Raw genomic sequence first — 16,717 nt, 5'->3', positions numbered from 1 at the left:
TCCAGATTTATAATTTTAGTCACATATCCTCAATAAAATTCATACGCAATCAAATAGAATTTGGTTGCATTTTATTTCCCATGAGAATCCTATTTAAAATCCAACACAAACAAACAATATTTTTAGTATGGATTTTTCAAAATCCATTACATGCATCAAAAAAAAATTTATGAACCAAACAACGCCTTACTGAATGTTCCCAAAAATCAATTACTCAAGTGTTAAATTCTATAAATAGCATCCTTGTAAAGTATGTTACCACAATATATACTTGCCACAAGGAGATGGTTTCCATAGAAAAAATACTCACTATAGCAATAGCCATTGCTCTAATTCTTGTTTCTTCGTCATTTGCACTGAGTTTCTCATCAAGAAGGAGAAGAAGAAGGTACCATCCTGTTGCGGGGACTGTATTTCATCAACTCTTCAACTTTAAAAGGTTGCACCATTTTTGTACAGAGCTCGCGAGCAAGTACAAGACTTATCGGCTTCTTGCACCCTTTCATAATGAGATATTCACAGCCGATCCAAGCAACGTGGAGTATATTCTCAAGACCAACTTCCAAAACTATGGCAAGGTATCAGTCAGCATATTTTTCATTTAGTTTTCATCTCCTTGCCAAAAATTGCCAGTGCTGCTAGATGAAGATAGTAGTCAACTATGTCTATGTAGCTAAAATGGAAGGGGAAAATTTTTTTAGTGGCAAGTAGTTACTACGCATTTATGCTTAGTTTCTGAGGAGTTCCTAAATGATTCTAGGACCAACAATAGAGAGTACACCGCCCATGCAATACAGATAATTCTGTTTTTTTATTTAAATTAATCACGTGTAGAAAATGTTATTGAGTTGATAAAAAAAGGTCATTACACCTGTAGATAATTGCACAAGCGTTAGAGATTCTTATGTGAGTTTTTGTTTCAGGGGAAATATACCTATTCGAATATAAACGATCTCACTGGAGATGGAATATTTGCAGTCGATGGTCTGAAATGGCGGCATCAAAGAAAAGTAGCCAGTCTTGAGTTCTCCAGGAGGTCCCTGAGGGACTACAGTAATACAGTGTTCAAAGCAAATTCTGCTAAGCTTGCTTCTATTGTCTCAGATGCTGCAAAATCCAATAGCATAATCGACGTACAAGTGAGTACATAGTTAACTGCACAAAGACCCCGTGTTGTGTTGCTGCTTCAAACTGACCACTTCTGTAGTTTCATTGTTAGAGATAGACCCCTGGGTTAACTTCAAACAGATTCAATTCACTAATTTCACACAAGGGCAATACATGTCAAAATTTCACTGAGGATAAAAGAGTTAAAAAAAAAATTTAGGGGGTCTTTCTGCAACGATGAAACTATAATAGTAAGGTCAAGACAGTGATACTGCATAGGTCTATGTCCAATTAACCCTTTTTATTATACATGTTTTCAGTGTGCCTTGAATTATAGATCAATTTCCAACAGGAGTTATTCATGAAATCTACCATGAACTCAATCTGCCAAGTTGCATTTGGAATGGAACTGAACAGTATTTGTGGAAATAGCAAAGAATTCTCCAGGTTTCTTGAGGCTTTTGACGCAGCGAGCTCACTTATCTCATTTCGTTTTGTTGACGTCTCTTGGAAGCTTAAGAAGTTCTTGAACATCGGATTTGAAGCAGAGCTCAAGCGAAGGATTGAAGAAGTCAATGAGTTCTTGTACAATATAATACGTTACAAAATCATAGAAGCATCAAAAAACCAGAACGTCGCTGTAAGAAAAGTGTGCTTCCTTTCCTACAACTTGCATCCAGTGGTACCCATTTTTTCAGGGTTAATTTCATAGAGACACCTGTACTTTCCCTTTTGAACTTAGTATCCTTGTAGTTTTATTATTACAGATAGACCGTCTTAGTTAAACTTTCTCCACTCTTTTTGACTCATTATATAGCTTCACCCAGAGGTAGTATCTACCAAAATTTCACCAAGGTAAAAGATTCAAAAAGCTAATCCAGATGGTCAGTGTGCAACAATGAAACTATACAGATAGTAAGCTCTTCATACATAATGATGAGATTCTTGATGTACATTCATTCTTACATTTGGTGATGAATAAAATCTTTCATTAAAAAAAAAAAAAAAAAAAAAAAAGCTCAAAATAATGAAACTACAGTGGCCCCATGTGCAATTAACCTCCTTTTCTTTAATCAAAATACCATTTTTCTAATGATTTTAAGTGGAATTGCAGTTGACGAAGAAAATGGATGTACTTTCCAGACTTCTTGACGAGAAGGAGAAAGACCCACAAAACATAACCACCAAATACTTGAGAGATATCATTCTGAGTTTCATAGTTGCAGGAAAGGATACTATAGCCGTAACTCTAACATGGTTTGTTTATATGTTATGTAAACACCCCTCCATCGAAGCCAAGGCCTTCAAAGAAGTGATCTCTGTTACTAAAGGATTGGGGAAAAGTGAATCAATCAATGAATTCATATCGACTTTAACCGATGAAACACATGAAAATATGCATTATCTCCATGCCGTGCTGACAGAAACTCTCAGACTCTATCCTGCAGTTCCAATGGTAATTAAGACTATTTATTCATGTTGTAAATTTGCAAAGTTCTTAATAAGTCCAGAATACAAATATTTGTGATGCAGGATCCCAAAATTTGTTTCAATGATGATGTGTTACCAGATGGATATAACATTAGGAAAGGCGATATGGTAATATACTTGCCCTATGCAATGGGGAGGATGAAGTTTATATGGGGCGATGATGCAGAGCTTTTTAGGCCCGAAAGATGGCTAAATGATGCAGGAGTTTTCTCACCAGAAAGCCCATTCAAATTTACTGCTTTCCAGGTAATAAACAATTTTCGTTGAAAGAAAGTGATCAACGTCTTTGACCTTTCGTGAACAACGGTATTGTTGTATTACAGGCTGGTCCTCGAATATGTCTAGGAAAAGAGTTTGCTTACAGGCAGATGAAGATGATTGCAGCAGTCCTCTTGCGCTTCTTCACATTTGAGCTGAGAGATAAAATTTCTCCCAAGTACAAAATTATGTTTACTCTAAATATTGAGAAGGGACTCCATGTCTGCGCAAGATTTAGATGAGAACTCGAAATTGATAAGTAAATGATGTGTCGTACGCAGATACAATCTGTAGTAAATATTATGATGTAAGTATAAATGGTGTATATTGTGACTAGCTACTTTATGGTGACAAGTACGTGCCCTAGGATTTAGCACGTAAAGCACGTAACACAGCATCAACAAATGTTTTTCTCTATATCTAGTAATAATGTGGAGGAGTTTATCTGAGAGTTTCCAACAAAAGCTACAATTACATTTTAAACTCAATTTTGTTCTAGAACTATCATTTAATTTGTTTCTAGGACTATCGTTTATATGTAGCTGGTACTCAGATCCACAGAAAAATGAAGAAAATAAATCTGAGATTCTTTTCACAAATTACATTTTCAGAATACACTTTATTTCCTGATAATCCACGAACAAATTAACACTATGTTAGGGTACACACCAACAATAACGCCTCGAACGGAGACGTAATACACAGAATAAAGACACAAAAATTAATCACAGTACTCACAGATATACGTGGTTCACTCCTTCGGAGCTACTCCACGGTACAACGACGCCGCCAAATTCTTTTATATTCCAAAAGAATAGATCAAAGAGAACAACCTCTCTTGATCAGATACACTCCAAGAACTCTCACAATCTCTCTCTGTGTTTTCTCTCTTACTCTTCTATGGGAGGAGTTGTTTCTGAGATGGGTTTTTCCTTAAGAGTTTAGGCCCTATTTATAGTGTTTGGGAAATACTATGCACTAATAAAATATTATTAGTGGAACCCGCCACTAATAATATTTTATTAGTGGGACCCGTCTTTGTGGGGCCCACAACTTTTTTTTCCAAACTTTACCTAAAATTAGGTAGTCAAACTCTTCTTTGTCAAAAAGGTGGGGCTGAGGCTGCTAACAATCTCTCACTTGAAGATTTGATTGAGTATCAATCATATCTTCACACCACTCTTGGTTACATCATCCGGATGTCTTGTATCTTTGACGTCTTGCACGGCCCTCAACATTCTTAACGGAGGTCATATGAGGCTGCACACAGCCTCACCTTCTCGAGTGGAACTGGCTTGGTCAACATATCGGCTGGATTGTACCTCGTATCAATCTTCACAAGTTTGAACTTGTTCCTGCTTTGCCATCTCCGTATGGCATGGTGCTTCACGTCAACATGTATGGTCCGAGCATGGAATGCGTCGTTTTCTGACAAGTGAATAGCACTCTGACTGTCGCAGTGGATGAAATATTTCTCAAAGCTTACTCCAAGCTCGAGAAGAAAAGCCTTCAACTATAGCAACTCCTTTGTTGCCTTTACTGCAGACACGTACTCGGCATCGATTGTCGATAAAGCTACAGTATCCTGTAACTTAGATCGCCAACTTATCACTCCACCACCCAAGATGAAGATGTAGCCACTCGTGCTCCTTCTTAAGTCTATGTCCCCTGCATAGTCTGCATCACAACAGCCCTCTAGCTGCAAATCTATCCCGTCATACTCAAGACAACAGTCGAACGAGCTTCTCAAGTAGCGTAGAAGCCACTTGACCGCACCCCAGTGTTGTTTTCCTGGATTGCTCATGAAGCGGCTCACAACTCCCACTCCTTGTGCAATATCCGATCTTGTGCACACTATCACATACATCAAATTCCCGACAGCATATGCGTATTGTATGTTGGCCTTGTGCACACCATCGTATATATATAGTAACGAAAAATGGATACCAACTCCTCCGATATGTGATAATCATCCCACCGTTCCAATTTCCCACGGCAGCTTTTGGCTCCTTGAGAACAAGCACCAATAGGTCATAGCTTTAACAAAATAAAAATAGTATCCAATTACGAAACCAACAATTTTAACACACAACTCCGATATGTAATAATCCAGTACGTATCACCACGTTATAAATCTACATTTTTCAGTCACACTTCGTACACGATGAAATAATAAAGAAACCATTAAACAAAGGCATGCTGTCACTGAATCCATGCTCAAACTTGTTAGCAGGCACATGGTCGTAGATGAATGGTGGACAAGATGATGAACGTCGTCACAGTGGTGGAGAAGGTAATAAGACTCGCGCTTCCCCCGGAAACCCGTGAGAAGACATTCGTGCTCATGATAGCAAGACGGTGACGGAGAAATATATTGCACTCACAGCAGAGAGATGCAAGAACACCGCTGACAATTGGATGGGGATTTCACCCTAAGGGGAATGGAAATATGGATATTGGATCGGGATTTCATTGTAAGGGCATGGAAATAGTGATAGTGGCCGGAAAGGGACTTATTCAAAAATATAGAAAGTGAAAGGGGATGAGTTTTACTATCTGACAAGGATTTTTTTTTTTTTTCATCTTCGTTGTACTCCCTTCTCTAGCAATCTCAGAGACTAAAGCGGAGGCGTCTCTCTCTAATTATCGTCTAACAATGCGACGAGAAAAGCACGAAAATCGTTTTGCTCATTTCCATTAGCGCTATACTCATGTGATGGACACTGTTTCATTGATGTCTTTCACCCATAATGATTTTGGCAGCGAGTTCAACCAATTCATCATCTCCCAGTGTTGTGCGCGGCGGAAGCTTTTCTTGTGCAACACGAACAATAACTCGAACTAAACCACAACTAATATGCAAACACAACCACAGCAAGAACAAACAATTTACGTGGTTCGGCAAGTTGCCTACGTTCACGGGGCAAGGGGGAGGGAGTTCTTACTATTAGAAATCAGAGAATACAAGTAGAGTTACAAATCTCACCGATCAAACCCTAAAACAAAGCTATTGATCTCTCACAACTCTCCCACAATTGGATGCAACAATCCTCTCTCAAAGACTGCTCAAATTCGTCCTTGCTTAACCCTAACAAAAGAGGTTTAGGGTATATATAACTTAGAAACAAATCGGGTCAAAAACCGAAGCTTAGCCCAGAAATCATCGACGGTCGACCGCGGCGGTCGACCGAACCACAAACCCGAGAGCATAAATCCATTACAGTCATCCACGGTCGACCGCGGCGGTCGACCGCCTTCATCTCCGAAACCCAGTAGGCCTGCGTGCACGTTGGCGGTCGACCGCCAGTCTGTCTGGCTGGTTCCTTCCTGTTTCTTGTAATTCTTCAATTCTCCACCTCAGCGAATGTTCCCACCAAAACTAAGCCGACATCAAATCATCCAATAGTCCCTCAACAAGTCAGGGAACCAATCTAGAGCTGAAACGCGATCCCCCCCATCTGAATCAACTGATCAAACCGGCTGCATCTGAAAGACTGCCTACGTATCCTCTTGCCCAAGGAATCAAGCCGAACGTAGTTCACCCAAATGTCCTCCAAAGGCCTCAGCACTGAAGGATGTTTAAAAGCTTCAAACAATGACCAAATTTCACTCCTGAAACAACTTTCGTCAACATATCTGCATGGTTGTCATTTGTGTGGACCTTCTCTAATATGACGTCTCCATCATCCAACATGTCACGTACAAAGTGGAATCTGACATCGATGTGCTTCGTGCGCGCATGATAAACCTGGTTCTTCACCAAATAGATAGCCGACATGCTATCACAATATACCCGAATAGTCTCCTGAGCGATCCCCAAGTCCTCCAATAATCCACGCAACCATAAAGCCTCCTTAATAGCTTCAGTTACTGCCATATACTCTGCCTCTGTAGTAGAGAAAGCCACTGTGGACCGAAGCGTGCATCGCCAACATACAGGTACACCTGCTAATGTAAAAGCATAACCTGAAGTAGATCGGCGTTTGTTAAGATCTCCAGCATAATCTGAATCCACATATCCAATACAATCCTGTCCATTCTTTTCATCCTTCTGGAATACTAAACCAACATCCACGGTGCCTCGAACATACCGTAGAATCCACTTCACGGCCTCCCAATGACCCTTCCCGGGGTCGTGCATGTATCTCGATACCATGCTCACGGCCTGTGACTAATCTGGCCTCGTACACACCATAACATACATCAAGCTACCTACTGCACTGTCATATGGGACCTTTGACATATAATTTCTGTCCTCAACTGAAACAGGTGACATCAACGCTGAAAGCTTGAAGTGGGGAGCCAATAGTGTGCTAACTGCTTTTGCATTGCCGTCAAAGCTGAATTTCTTCAGCATCTTCTGTGTAAGTTTCAAACTCCCTTTCACCCTGTCTCTCTCGATCTCCATACCCAATATCTTCTTTGCCTCTCCAAGATCCTTCATCTCAAACTCGGATGACAGCTCATCTTTCAACTTTTGAATAGCCGAAGAATTCCTGAAAGCAATAAGCATATCGTCAACATATAAAAGCAAATATATGTGCTCACCATCATGTAGCTTGTGCATATAAACACATGGGTCATATGGGCTCATCGTGTACCCTCGGCCAATCATAAAACCGTCGAATCTCTTATACCACTGTCTTGGTGACTGCTTCAAACCATAAAGAGACTTCTTCAGCTTACAAACCGAATCTTCCTTTCCTGCAGTTTTGAAATCCTGGGGTTGTGTCATGTAGATCTCCTCATCTAAATCACCGTGTAGAAAGGCTGTCTTCATATCCATCTGGACCAAATCCAAATCCAACTGTGCCACCAACGCTAATAAAATCCGTATAGACGAATGTTTCACAACGGTTAAAAATACCTCGTTGTAATCAATACCCTCAAGCAGTACATATTCCTTGGCAACCAATCTGGCTTTGAACCTTATGTCCCCAATAGAAGATCCCTCCTTCTTCGCATATACCCACTTGCAACCAATAGCCTTCTTACCCTTAGGTAGATGTGCAAGTGTCCAAGTATCGTTCTTCTGAAGAGACCGCGTCTCCTCCTCCATAGCTTCCCTCCATCTGATCGAATCGGGGCTAGACTCTGCCTCCCTGAATATGGATGGAACCATATCATCAACAATCTCTACTGATAATGCATATGTGACCATGACATCATTATACCTAGCTGGCCGACGAATCTCTCTCATCGGTCTATCTGCTGCAAATGGACCCCTGAACATGACCCTGTTCATGAGTCCCATAATCCACTGTATCATCTATCTGCCCGGTTGTCATCCCATCTCCTCCCAGTGTCACCTCTGTAGGAGCCTCAATGGATACAGTGCTCTCTGGAGTGAGTGGAGTCACATCATCCTCCACCTGCTGCGATATCTCTCCTGTCTGGTCTCCCTCTACATGCTGAGGGGCTCGAGACCTCATCATGTGTTGGCCTTCTTGTTTTGATGATGATTTACAAACAATTTACTACTAATGTTGTTTGTCTAGTGCTTGTATTATCTATTCATTGTAGACAAACAACGTTGTTGGAGGATGGATGGATTGCGCCATAACGATCATATCAAGAGGAGGTTGGTGGAATTGTGGAGTGAAGCATCGTACAATTCAAGTTCAAGATCCAAGTTTAGCTTCATCCGCAAGTGTACCAAGATAGAGCTTCGTTGAAGATCAAGATTGCTTGGGTAATTTAGTTTAGAAATTTATATTATGTGTGTTAGTACTTTAAGCTCAATCATATACACACATACACGTTTTGAATTTTGTATATATATAGTTATATATATACGTATATGTTTTGGTTTGATAGTTTTCAAGTTTTACTATGAAACAAATGAATAGAATTGGAAAATACTATTTTGTTTCATGTTTATATACCTATATATGATTTCCCCTTTAACAAGCTTATATTTAATGAAATCATATTTAGTGTTTTGAATATATTTGCATAGAATATGCAATTTTATGAAAATATTGCATTTCTAGGTTATAGACTTCATAACAACATGTTATATCCTTTATCAAGTCTATACAATCATTTCATAAGGTTTCAAAATGTTGTTTAAGTCAAAATATCAAAATATCAATTTTCAGGTTTTCATGTTTTGGACTATTTTGTAAAATGATGATATTTTTCATTTGGGAAGTCCTTTTTCGAAACCAGTCGTTGTAGCATGTTTATTATCATGTCTATAATCATTCCCCAAAGTTTTACATTTTTTGGAATTTGTTTGATATTTTTAAACAGCTTTTTAAAATCAGCAAATCAGGTTTTTCAGCTGTGTCAGATTTCGGTCGACCGACCCGGTCGACCGATCAGTTGGTTTTTCAGCATTGGGCGACAGAGAGTCTGTCGGTCGACCGGTCCGGTCGACCGAGAGCTCCATCGGTCGACCGCACCGGTCGACCGAAGATGTCAGCTTGTGGTTTCTCGTTTTCGACCTGGATAACGGTCGACCGAATTTTCCGTCGGTCGACCGAACTTTTCCATCGGTCGACCGACAGAATTTCCGGTCGACCGACGATGGATTTTTCTGTTTCCAACGGCTAGTTTTTGTACCGTTGGCTGGGTCTTTTGGTCTTTTGTTTTGGGTGTTTTTGCTGAGTTGCTTAGAGGGTATATATACCCCATTGCTGATGTCTTTTCAAGGCAGCTAAGAAGTTTTTAAAGAAGTTTTTAAACAAGGTTTTAAACAAGGGTTTAAGCTTGTTTTTGTTTGGTTTAAGTTTGTTTTGGTTTGCTGTTACAAAGAGGAGTTTACAATCAGCTATTGAAGAGTTCATCTTCAACATTTCATCATCCTCTCTTTGTGTTTATAGAGAAGTTTCCTTAACTCTATTTCCTAGCATTTTTACTATTGAATTTCATATCAATTCTTATTGCTAGTTCTTATTGAGTTAAGTTTTATTGAATCTCACTGTTACACATACCCACATTGAGCTTATTGTATCTTTCATACATAGTATAGTTGGGTGGTGAGAGATTGTAACTTTGATTTGTGCTTTCATTGTGTTCTCATCTATTGTAGAGAATAAATTTATATTTGTTACATTGTGAGTGTTGTAAGGTTTTCGGTGAGCTAGAAACCGAGTGTGTAGTGAGGTTTTCGGTGAGCTAGAAACCGAGTGTGTAGTGAGGTTTTCGGTGAGCTAGAAACCGAACCGATACTGTGAGGTGTAAACGTTATTCGGGTGAACGTAGAAAACCCGGTTGATAGTGGATTTCTCCCCGGGAGTGGGGAGCGGAGACGTAGGACGGAAGGTCCGAACTCCGTGATCATATTGCTTGTTTGAGTTTGTCTTTGGCGTAGTTGTTTTTGCATTTATCTTATATCGCCAATTGTGCATTACTCGTCCTTTTTATGATCCACTATCTAGTTTAGAGTATTTACCCTTGTGTTAGTTTTATATCCTTGCACTTACATTGTCTATATCTCTTTGTTAGGATATATCTTATTGTTTATATATCCTTGCATATATTTCTATCATATAGGATATATCACCTTGTGTATATTGCATATTCTTGCACATAACCCTTTGTACACCTATCTTGCAAGAATATAACTTGTTAATTAATTTTAATTGGCATTTAATCGGATTAGATTAGCATAAGACCCTAATCACCCCCCCTCTAGGGTCTAACATCATGTACGCCTCGTCAAATATGACATCTCTGCTAATAACTATCTTCTTGTCCTGTGGATCCTATAACTTGAAGCCTTTGACTCCATCTCTAAATCCCACAAAGACTGTTTTCCTCGCTCTCGGATTTAATTTACCATCACTGACATGATAATAAGCTGGACACCCGAATATCCGAAGCGACTCATAGTCACTAGCCACCGAACCAAACCAACGCTCCAAAGGAGTCTTCCCGTCTATCGCAGTGCACGGCAACCTGTTCACGAGATGGCTCACATAAACTAACGTCTCGACCCAAAAGGATCTAGGCAATCCACTTTGCATCATCATACACCGTACCTTCTCCAGCAAGGTACGGTTCAATCTCTCAGTCACCCCGTTCTGTTACGGTGTCTCTCGAACTGTGAAGTGTCTTCTAATGCCGTGATCCCGGCAAAACTGCAGAAATGGATCACTCTTGTACTCTCCACCGTTATCTGAACGTAGAGTCTTCACCTTTCTACCTGTGTACAGCTCCACTTTCTTCTTCTACTCCACAAAAATATCCAGGACCTGATGTTTATGCTTCATAGGGTATACCCAATTCCTCCTGGAATAGTCATCAATGAAAGTGATAAAATAGTTGGCCCCACCAAGAGATGTGTTCTTAGAAGGACCCCAAACATCTGTGTGAATGTAATCCAATGTACCTCGGGTGTTATGAACAGCGGTGCCAAACTTCACTCTTGTCTTCTTCCCAAGTACACAGTGCTCACACAGTTCCCTCTTATAAATCTTAGCACCTTTCAATAGCCCCTGTTTTACCAATGACTGTAAGGACTTATCACCTGTGTCCAAGTCTCATGTGCTATAAGGTGGTAGTGTCCTCCTCTGTAGTGATAGAAGCTACCAGACCCCCTGTAACTGTCTTGCCCTTCAAGTAGTATATGTTATTTTCCCTGATACCTCGCATCACCACCATAGAACCCTTCGTGACCTTTACTGTAGCATCCTCTAAGATCACTCGATATCCAGCTGCCTCCAAAGTCCCAAGAGAAATGATATTCTTCGTCAACTGCGGTACGAACCTCACTTCCTTCAACTCCCTCACTATACCATCATGCATCCTAATTCGGACTGAACCAATACCACCAATAGGACATACGTGGTCATTACCCATAAGCACGACATTCCCTCTTTCCAGCTCCTCAAAGCTAGAAAACCACTCCCTCTTAGGGCAAATGTGATATGTAGCTCCCGAATCCATCATCCACTCCGTGGAATCCGCATAGCAAACTGACGGTAACGCAGGGCATGAATAGCCTGAAGAATTTGAATCTGAATGCTCACCAATAGCTTTTGCAACATTTACTTCTAAGGTTTGTGCAGCTTTCCCCTTATTCTTCCCGGCTTTTTCTTTCCACTTTGGGCAGTCAATCTTTCAATGTCCTTCTTTTTTACAATACCGACATTGATTTCTACCAACACTCTTATAGGCACTCCTATTCTTTGACTTTGAGCGGTTGAACTGGCGACGGTTTGGATCTCGGCCTCGAACTGCTAATGCATCTCCCGATGCCTTCTCGGAGGGTTCAGCATCATTCTTCATCAACTCATAGTTCACCAAAGCTGAGGTTACCTCCTTGTAGCTGACTGTAGTTCTTCCATTGATCATAGTGAGAACGAACGTACCATAATCATCTTCGGGCAACGAACACAGAAGTAGCATCGCCTTGTCTTCATCCTCAACTATAATGTCCACGTTGACCATATATGAAAGTAGCTTAGTAAAGTTGTTGACATGCTCACTGATGGAAACTCCCCTCTTCATCTTGATCTGGTAAAATCTCTTCTTCAAGTGAAGCCGATTCTCAATGCTCTTCGTAAGATATTTCTCATTGAGTGTTTCCCACATCTTTTTCGCTGACGTCTCGTTCATAACATTATAAATAAGATCCGACGTCAAGCATGACTTAATAACACCACAAGCTCTATTGTTCATCTTCCTCCAAACCTTATCCTCCATATCTGCGGGTTTCTCTTTTAACTCAAGAGTCTCCTCCAAATTCTGTGCATCCAAGGCATCCATCACCTGACACCTCCACAATCCGAAATTGCTCCAAATTCTGTGCATCCAAGGCATCCATCACCTGACACCTCCACAATCCGAAATTGATCTTGCCGTCAAACTTCGGAACATCAATCTTTGTGTTATTAATGCTCAGACTCTGTATCGCCTTTGTAAGAGACGAACGTGATGTGCTTGCATCTCCCATGTTGTCGATCTTGCTCTGATACCAATTGTTGTGCGCGGCGGAAGCTTTTCTTGTGCAACACGAACAATAACTCGAACTAAACCACAACTAATATGCAAACACAACCACAGCAAGAACAAACAATTTAAGTGGTTCGGCAAGTTGCCTACGTCCACGGGGCAAGGGGGAGGGAGTTCTTACTATTAGAAATCAGAGAATACAAGTAGAGTTACAAATCTCACCGATCAAACCCTAAAACAAAGCTCTTGATCTCTCACAACTCTCCCACAATTGGATGCAACAATTCTCTCTCAAAGACTGCTCAAATTCGTCCTTGCTTAACCCTAACAAAAGAGGTTTAGGGTATATATAACTTAGAAACGAATCGGGTCAAAAACTGAAGCCCAGCCCAGAAATCATCGACGGTCGACCGCGGCGGTCGACCAGGTCGACCGCGGCGGTCGACCGAACCACAAACCCGAGAGCATAAATCCATTACAGTCATCCACGGTCGACCGCGACGGTCGACCGCATTCATCTCCGAAACCCAGTAGGCCTGCGTGCACGTTGGCGGGCGCCCGCCAGTCTGTCTGGCTGGTTCCTTCCTGTTTCCTGTAATTCTTCACCCAGATCACACAATTAATCATCCCTCCCAATTTACTGTTATCCCTTCATCAACTGCATATATGCTTTTCTCGCTGAGCTTTTGAATCTCATCAATTATAACCTTTAAGAACAACTGAATAAATCATCTTAATAATCATCTTTGTCATCTTTATTTTCTTTTTATCCCTCTTATCTTTTCTTTTTTTATGTATGCATATAGACTTTTCTCTCATGAAAATATAGCTACTATTTTTAAATTAAGGGGCTGTTTGGTTCGTTTCCTTGATATAGAGAAATGCAATTCCATGTAAAGAAACACAAGTTTTGAGTTTTCCAAACTTTTCCAAGAAATAGATTGTTTTGCTTTGGTTCGCACATAAAAAATGATGGGAAACCAATGTATTTATTTTTCTTGTGTTTGGTTCGCATAGCAAAAAAAAGAAAACTTTTGTAAACAAAGCAGAGAAGGAAAAAATCTGACGTGACAGAGTTTTCATCAATTTCACTTGGTTGGGGAAAGGAAATCGGAGAGGGAAAAAAATCTTAGTTGGCGGCGATTTCAGCAGAGTTTTCCCTCTTCATTCAAGCGAACCAAAGCGGCACAAAGAAATGGACGGAAACAAAAAAGCTAATGTGGAGGGCTAAAAATCTGACGTGGAGGGGTTTTCTGAGTTTTTCACCCCTTATAATAGCGAACCAAACAGCCCCTAAGAGACAATTTTTTCCTCGAAACTATAAGTTTGAGGGGAAAGAATTATCCTGCGTAAAGATCCTATCAAATGAGTTGTAAAGCTTCTCCATAAACAGCAAGGTCAAACGCATAAAAGCCTTCTCATTCGAATTAATGAACTCCCCCGTGAACGGTATGGTAATATATATATATATATATATATGAGAAAAGTGGATATGCTTGTTACTAAGCATAAAAATTATGCTTAGTAGTGATGTGTCACATTCCCCTCTACTTATTCAAATGGTTGCATATCCACATGCACTCTTCAACTCATGTGAATGTGGTCCCTCATTTGAATGAGTGGAGGGGATTGTGCCACCTCACTACCAAGCACAAAAATTTTTAAAGTATTATATATATATATATATAATAATATATATATATATATATATATAAGTTATATATATATATATATAATATATAATATTATAATATATAATATATATATATATATAGGGAGATTGATAAATAGGACTCTATAACCAAACCTACAAAAACTAAAAAGCGCTCCGCTTCATCCATTTCTAGATGAATCAATGACTGGATCTAGTGCAAAACAGTCACAACACATGCATAATTACCTCCATTAATTACGCTCAACGCAGTGAATCCAGATTCAACAGCCTCAACGTATCTGCGAAATTCACTGCAGTGAATCCAGATTCACTGCGTTGAATTAATTAATGCATGTGTTATGAGGTAATTAATTGCATGGCTGTTGACTGTTTGACTGGAAAATTCCCTAGCCATTGAATGAGGAGTTTTAGTTTTAAGGCTAAGAATGGTTTTTATTAAACCTTCCCTATACTATATTATATATATATATATATATATATATATATATATGATATATATATAATAATATATATATATATATAATATATATATATATATATATAATATACACACACACGTACGTACGTTAAGACTATTTCTGAGTACCAATATACAAAGTCCTTAATATGTTTATAAAGTTTTAAGTTTGTTATGAACATTTTTTTTTGTGGTGCCAGATCCAAAAATTTGTTTTCTCTGATGATATATTACCAGATGACTGTTGACATAGAAAGGCGTTATGATAATATACTTTGCTTATGCGATGGGGAGGATGAAGTTTGTAGTAAATAATGATGTAGAGATTTTCATGCCTGAAAGATGGCTAAATGATGCAGGAGTTTTTTCGCCAGAAAGCCCTTTTAAATTTAATGCATTCCATTCCATGTAGTGAACAATTTTCAGCGAAGTAAAAGGAGGTTAAATTTTTTTCTTATATTAAATAACATGAATATTTTCTACTTTTTCTTAATGAATTATACTATCGGTGTATTATTACAAGTTGGTCCTCGAATATGTTTAGGAAAGGAGTTTACGTTACAGACATTTGAAGATATATGTAGCGGTCTCTTTAAGATTTTTCACGTTCAGAGCTGAGAGATAAAAGTTGGCCAGTACAAAACTATGTTTACTCTTAATATTGACAAGGGCCTCCACATCTATGCAAGATACAGATGAGACCTCAACAATTAATATTGATAACTAAAATGATGTGTGTAAATTGATGTGTTGCATAGATAATCAATAATAAATGTGATGGTGGAAACATTAATGGTGTGTTTTCTGTGAGGTGACAAAAGAAGGCCCTTTGATTTCACATTTAGCGCGAGACATAACACCAATGAATGCTTCTCTCTATATCTAGTAAGTAGGGATTTTTTTATTGTTCTTTATTTTTATTTATTATTATTATTATTATTATTATTATTATTGAGTGAACTAGTGAGTAGCTACTCCCCGTGTTCCATTAATAAGAGTTTAACAAAGAAAACCGAGAAGAGTCCAAGATAGACCCACCAACAAAAGGAGATATCTGAGAGATTCAACAACTAATTAAATTCTAGAATTACATTTCAACCTAAACTTAGTTCTATGACTATCATTTTGTTCCGAACATAGTGAGGATAAAATCCTTTATATGTACGTAGCTAACAAACTGCTCAAATTCGAAAGAAAGATGAAGCAAATAAATCTGATATTTTATTTCGCAAACCACATTTCGACAACAGACTTTATTTCCTGAGAATCAACATGCACATTTACATTGCATATAATAAGTTATACAACACCATCTCATGACTTCATCCTTATGATCGAGGGATTCAGCTTTGACTACAAAGATATTTATACGAGAAAAGAGATCTATGACTAAAATTCAACTAACAAATTACATGCCACCTTTAAATCTTGCTGTTTTGAGAGCAACATCTTCATAGACCTCCCCACCGCACCCACCCCAACGCCCAAACACACACAAAAAAAAGCAGCAAGCACCAAAAAAAAAACAAAAAAAAAACTAAAGTTGTATGCGAGTTTCATTTACACATTTCTTGTTTAGGTGGGTGACCAAGTATGATTAGTATACGTTTAGTCTAATTGTCTATCTTTAAAAAACATGTATCCATATTTTATTAAAAGCTTTTTTTTAAAGCTTGACATTACTTGCTTTTGAAGTTCCTTCAATTGGTAAAACAGTGAGATTAAATTAGAGAAAACTTCAAATCCATCTAGATCTCTATTCAAAAAAAAAAAAAAAAATAGTGTAAGAATAAATAAGAGAGAGAGAGAGAGAGAGAGAGAGAGTA

The 16,717-nt window shown here is 38.9% G+C and overlaps 1 protein-coding gene across 1 annotated transcript; it reads left to right on the top strand.

The window, feature by feature from the left end:
• On the top strand, window positions 285-3,273 carry LOC109834893 (cytochrome P450 704C1-like). Its single transcript, XM_020402911.1, has 6 exons — window positions 285-578; window positions 924-1,139; window positions 1,460-1,747; window positions 2,222-2,563; window positions 2,641-2,844; window positions 2,922-3,273. Exons 1-6 carry the CDS (start codon window positions 285-287, stop codon window positions 3,096-3,098), a joined length of 1,521 nt encoding a protein of 506 aa, XP_020258500.1. The 3' UTR covers window positions 3,099-3,273.

The sequence above is a fragment of the Asparagus officinalis genome, chromosome 3 (genome assembly GCF_001876935.1).
Source record: "Asparagus officinalis chromosome 3, Aspof.V1, whole genome shotgun sequence".
In the NCBI taxonomy this organism is placed as follows: Eukaryota; Viridiplantae; Streptophyta; class Magnoliopsida; order Asparagales; family Asparagaceae; genus Asparagus; species Asparagus officinalis.
The sequence above is the reverse complement of the archived record's forward strand: the minus strand, read 5'-3'. Positions and strand labels throughout refer to the sequence as shown.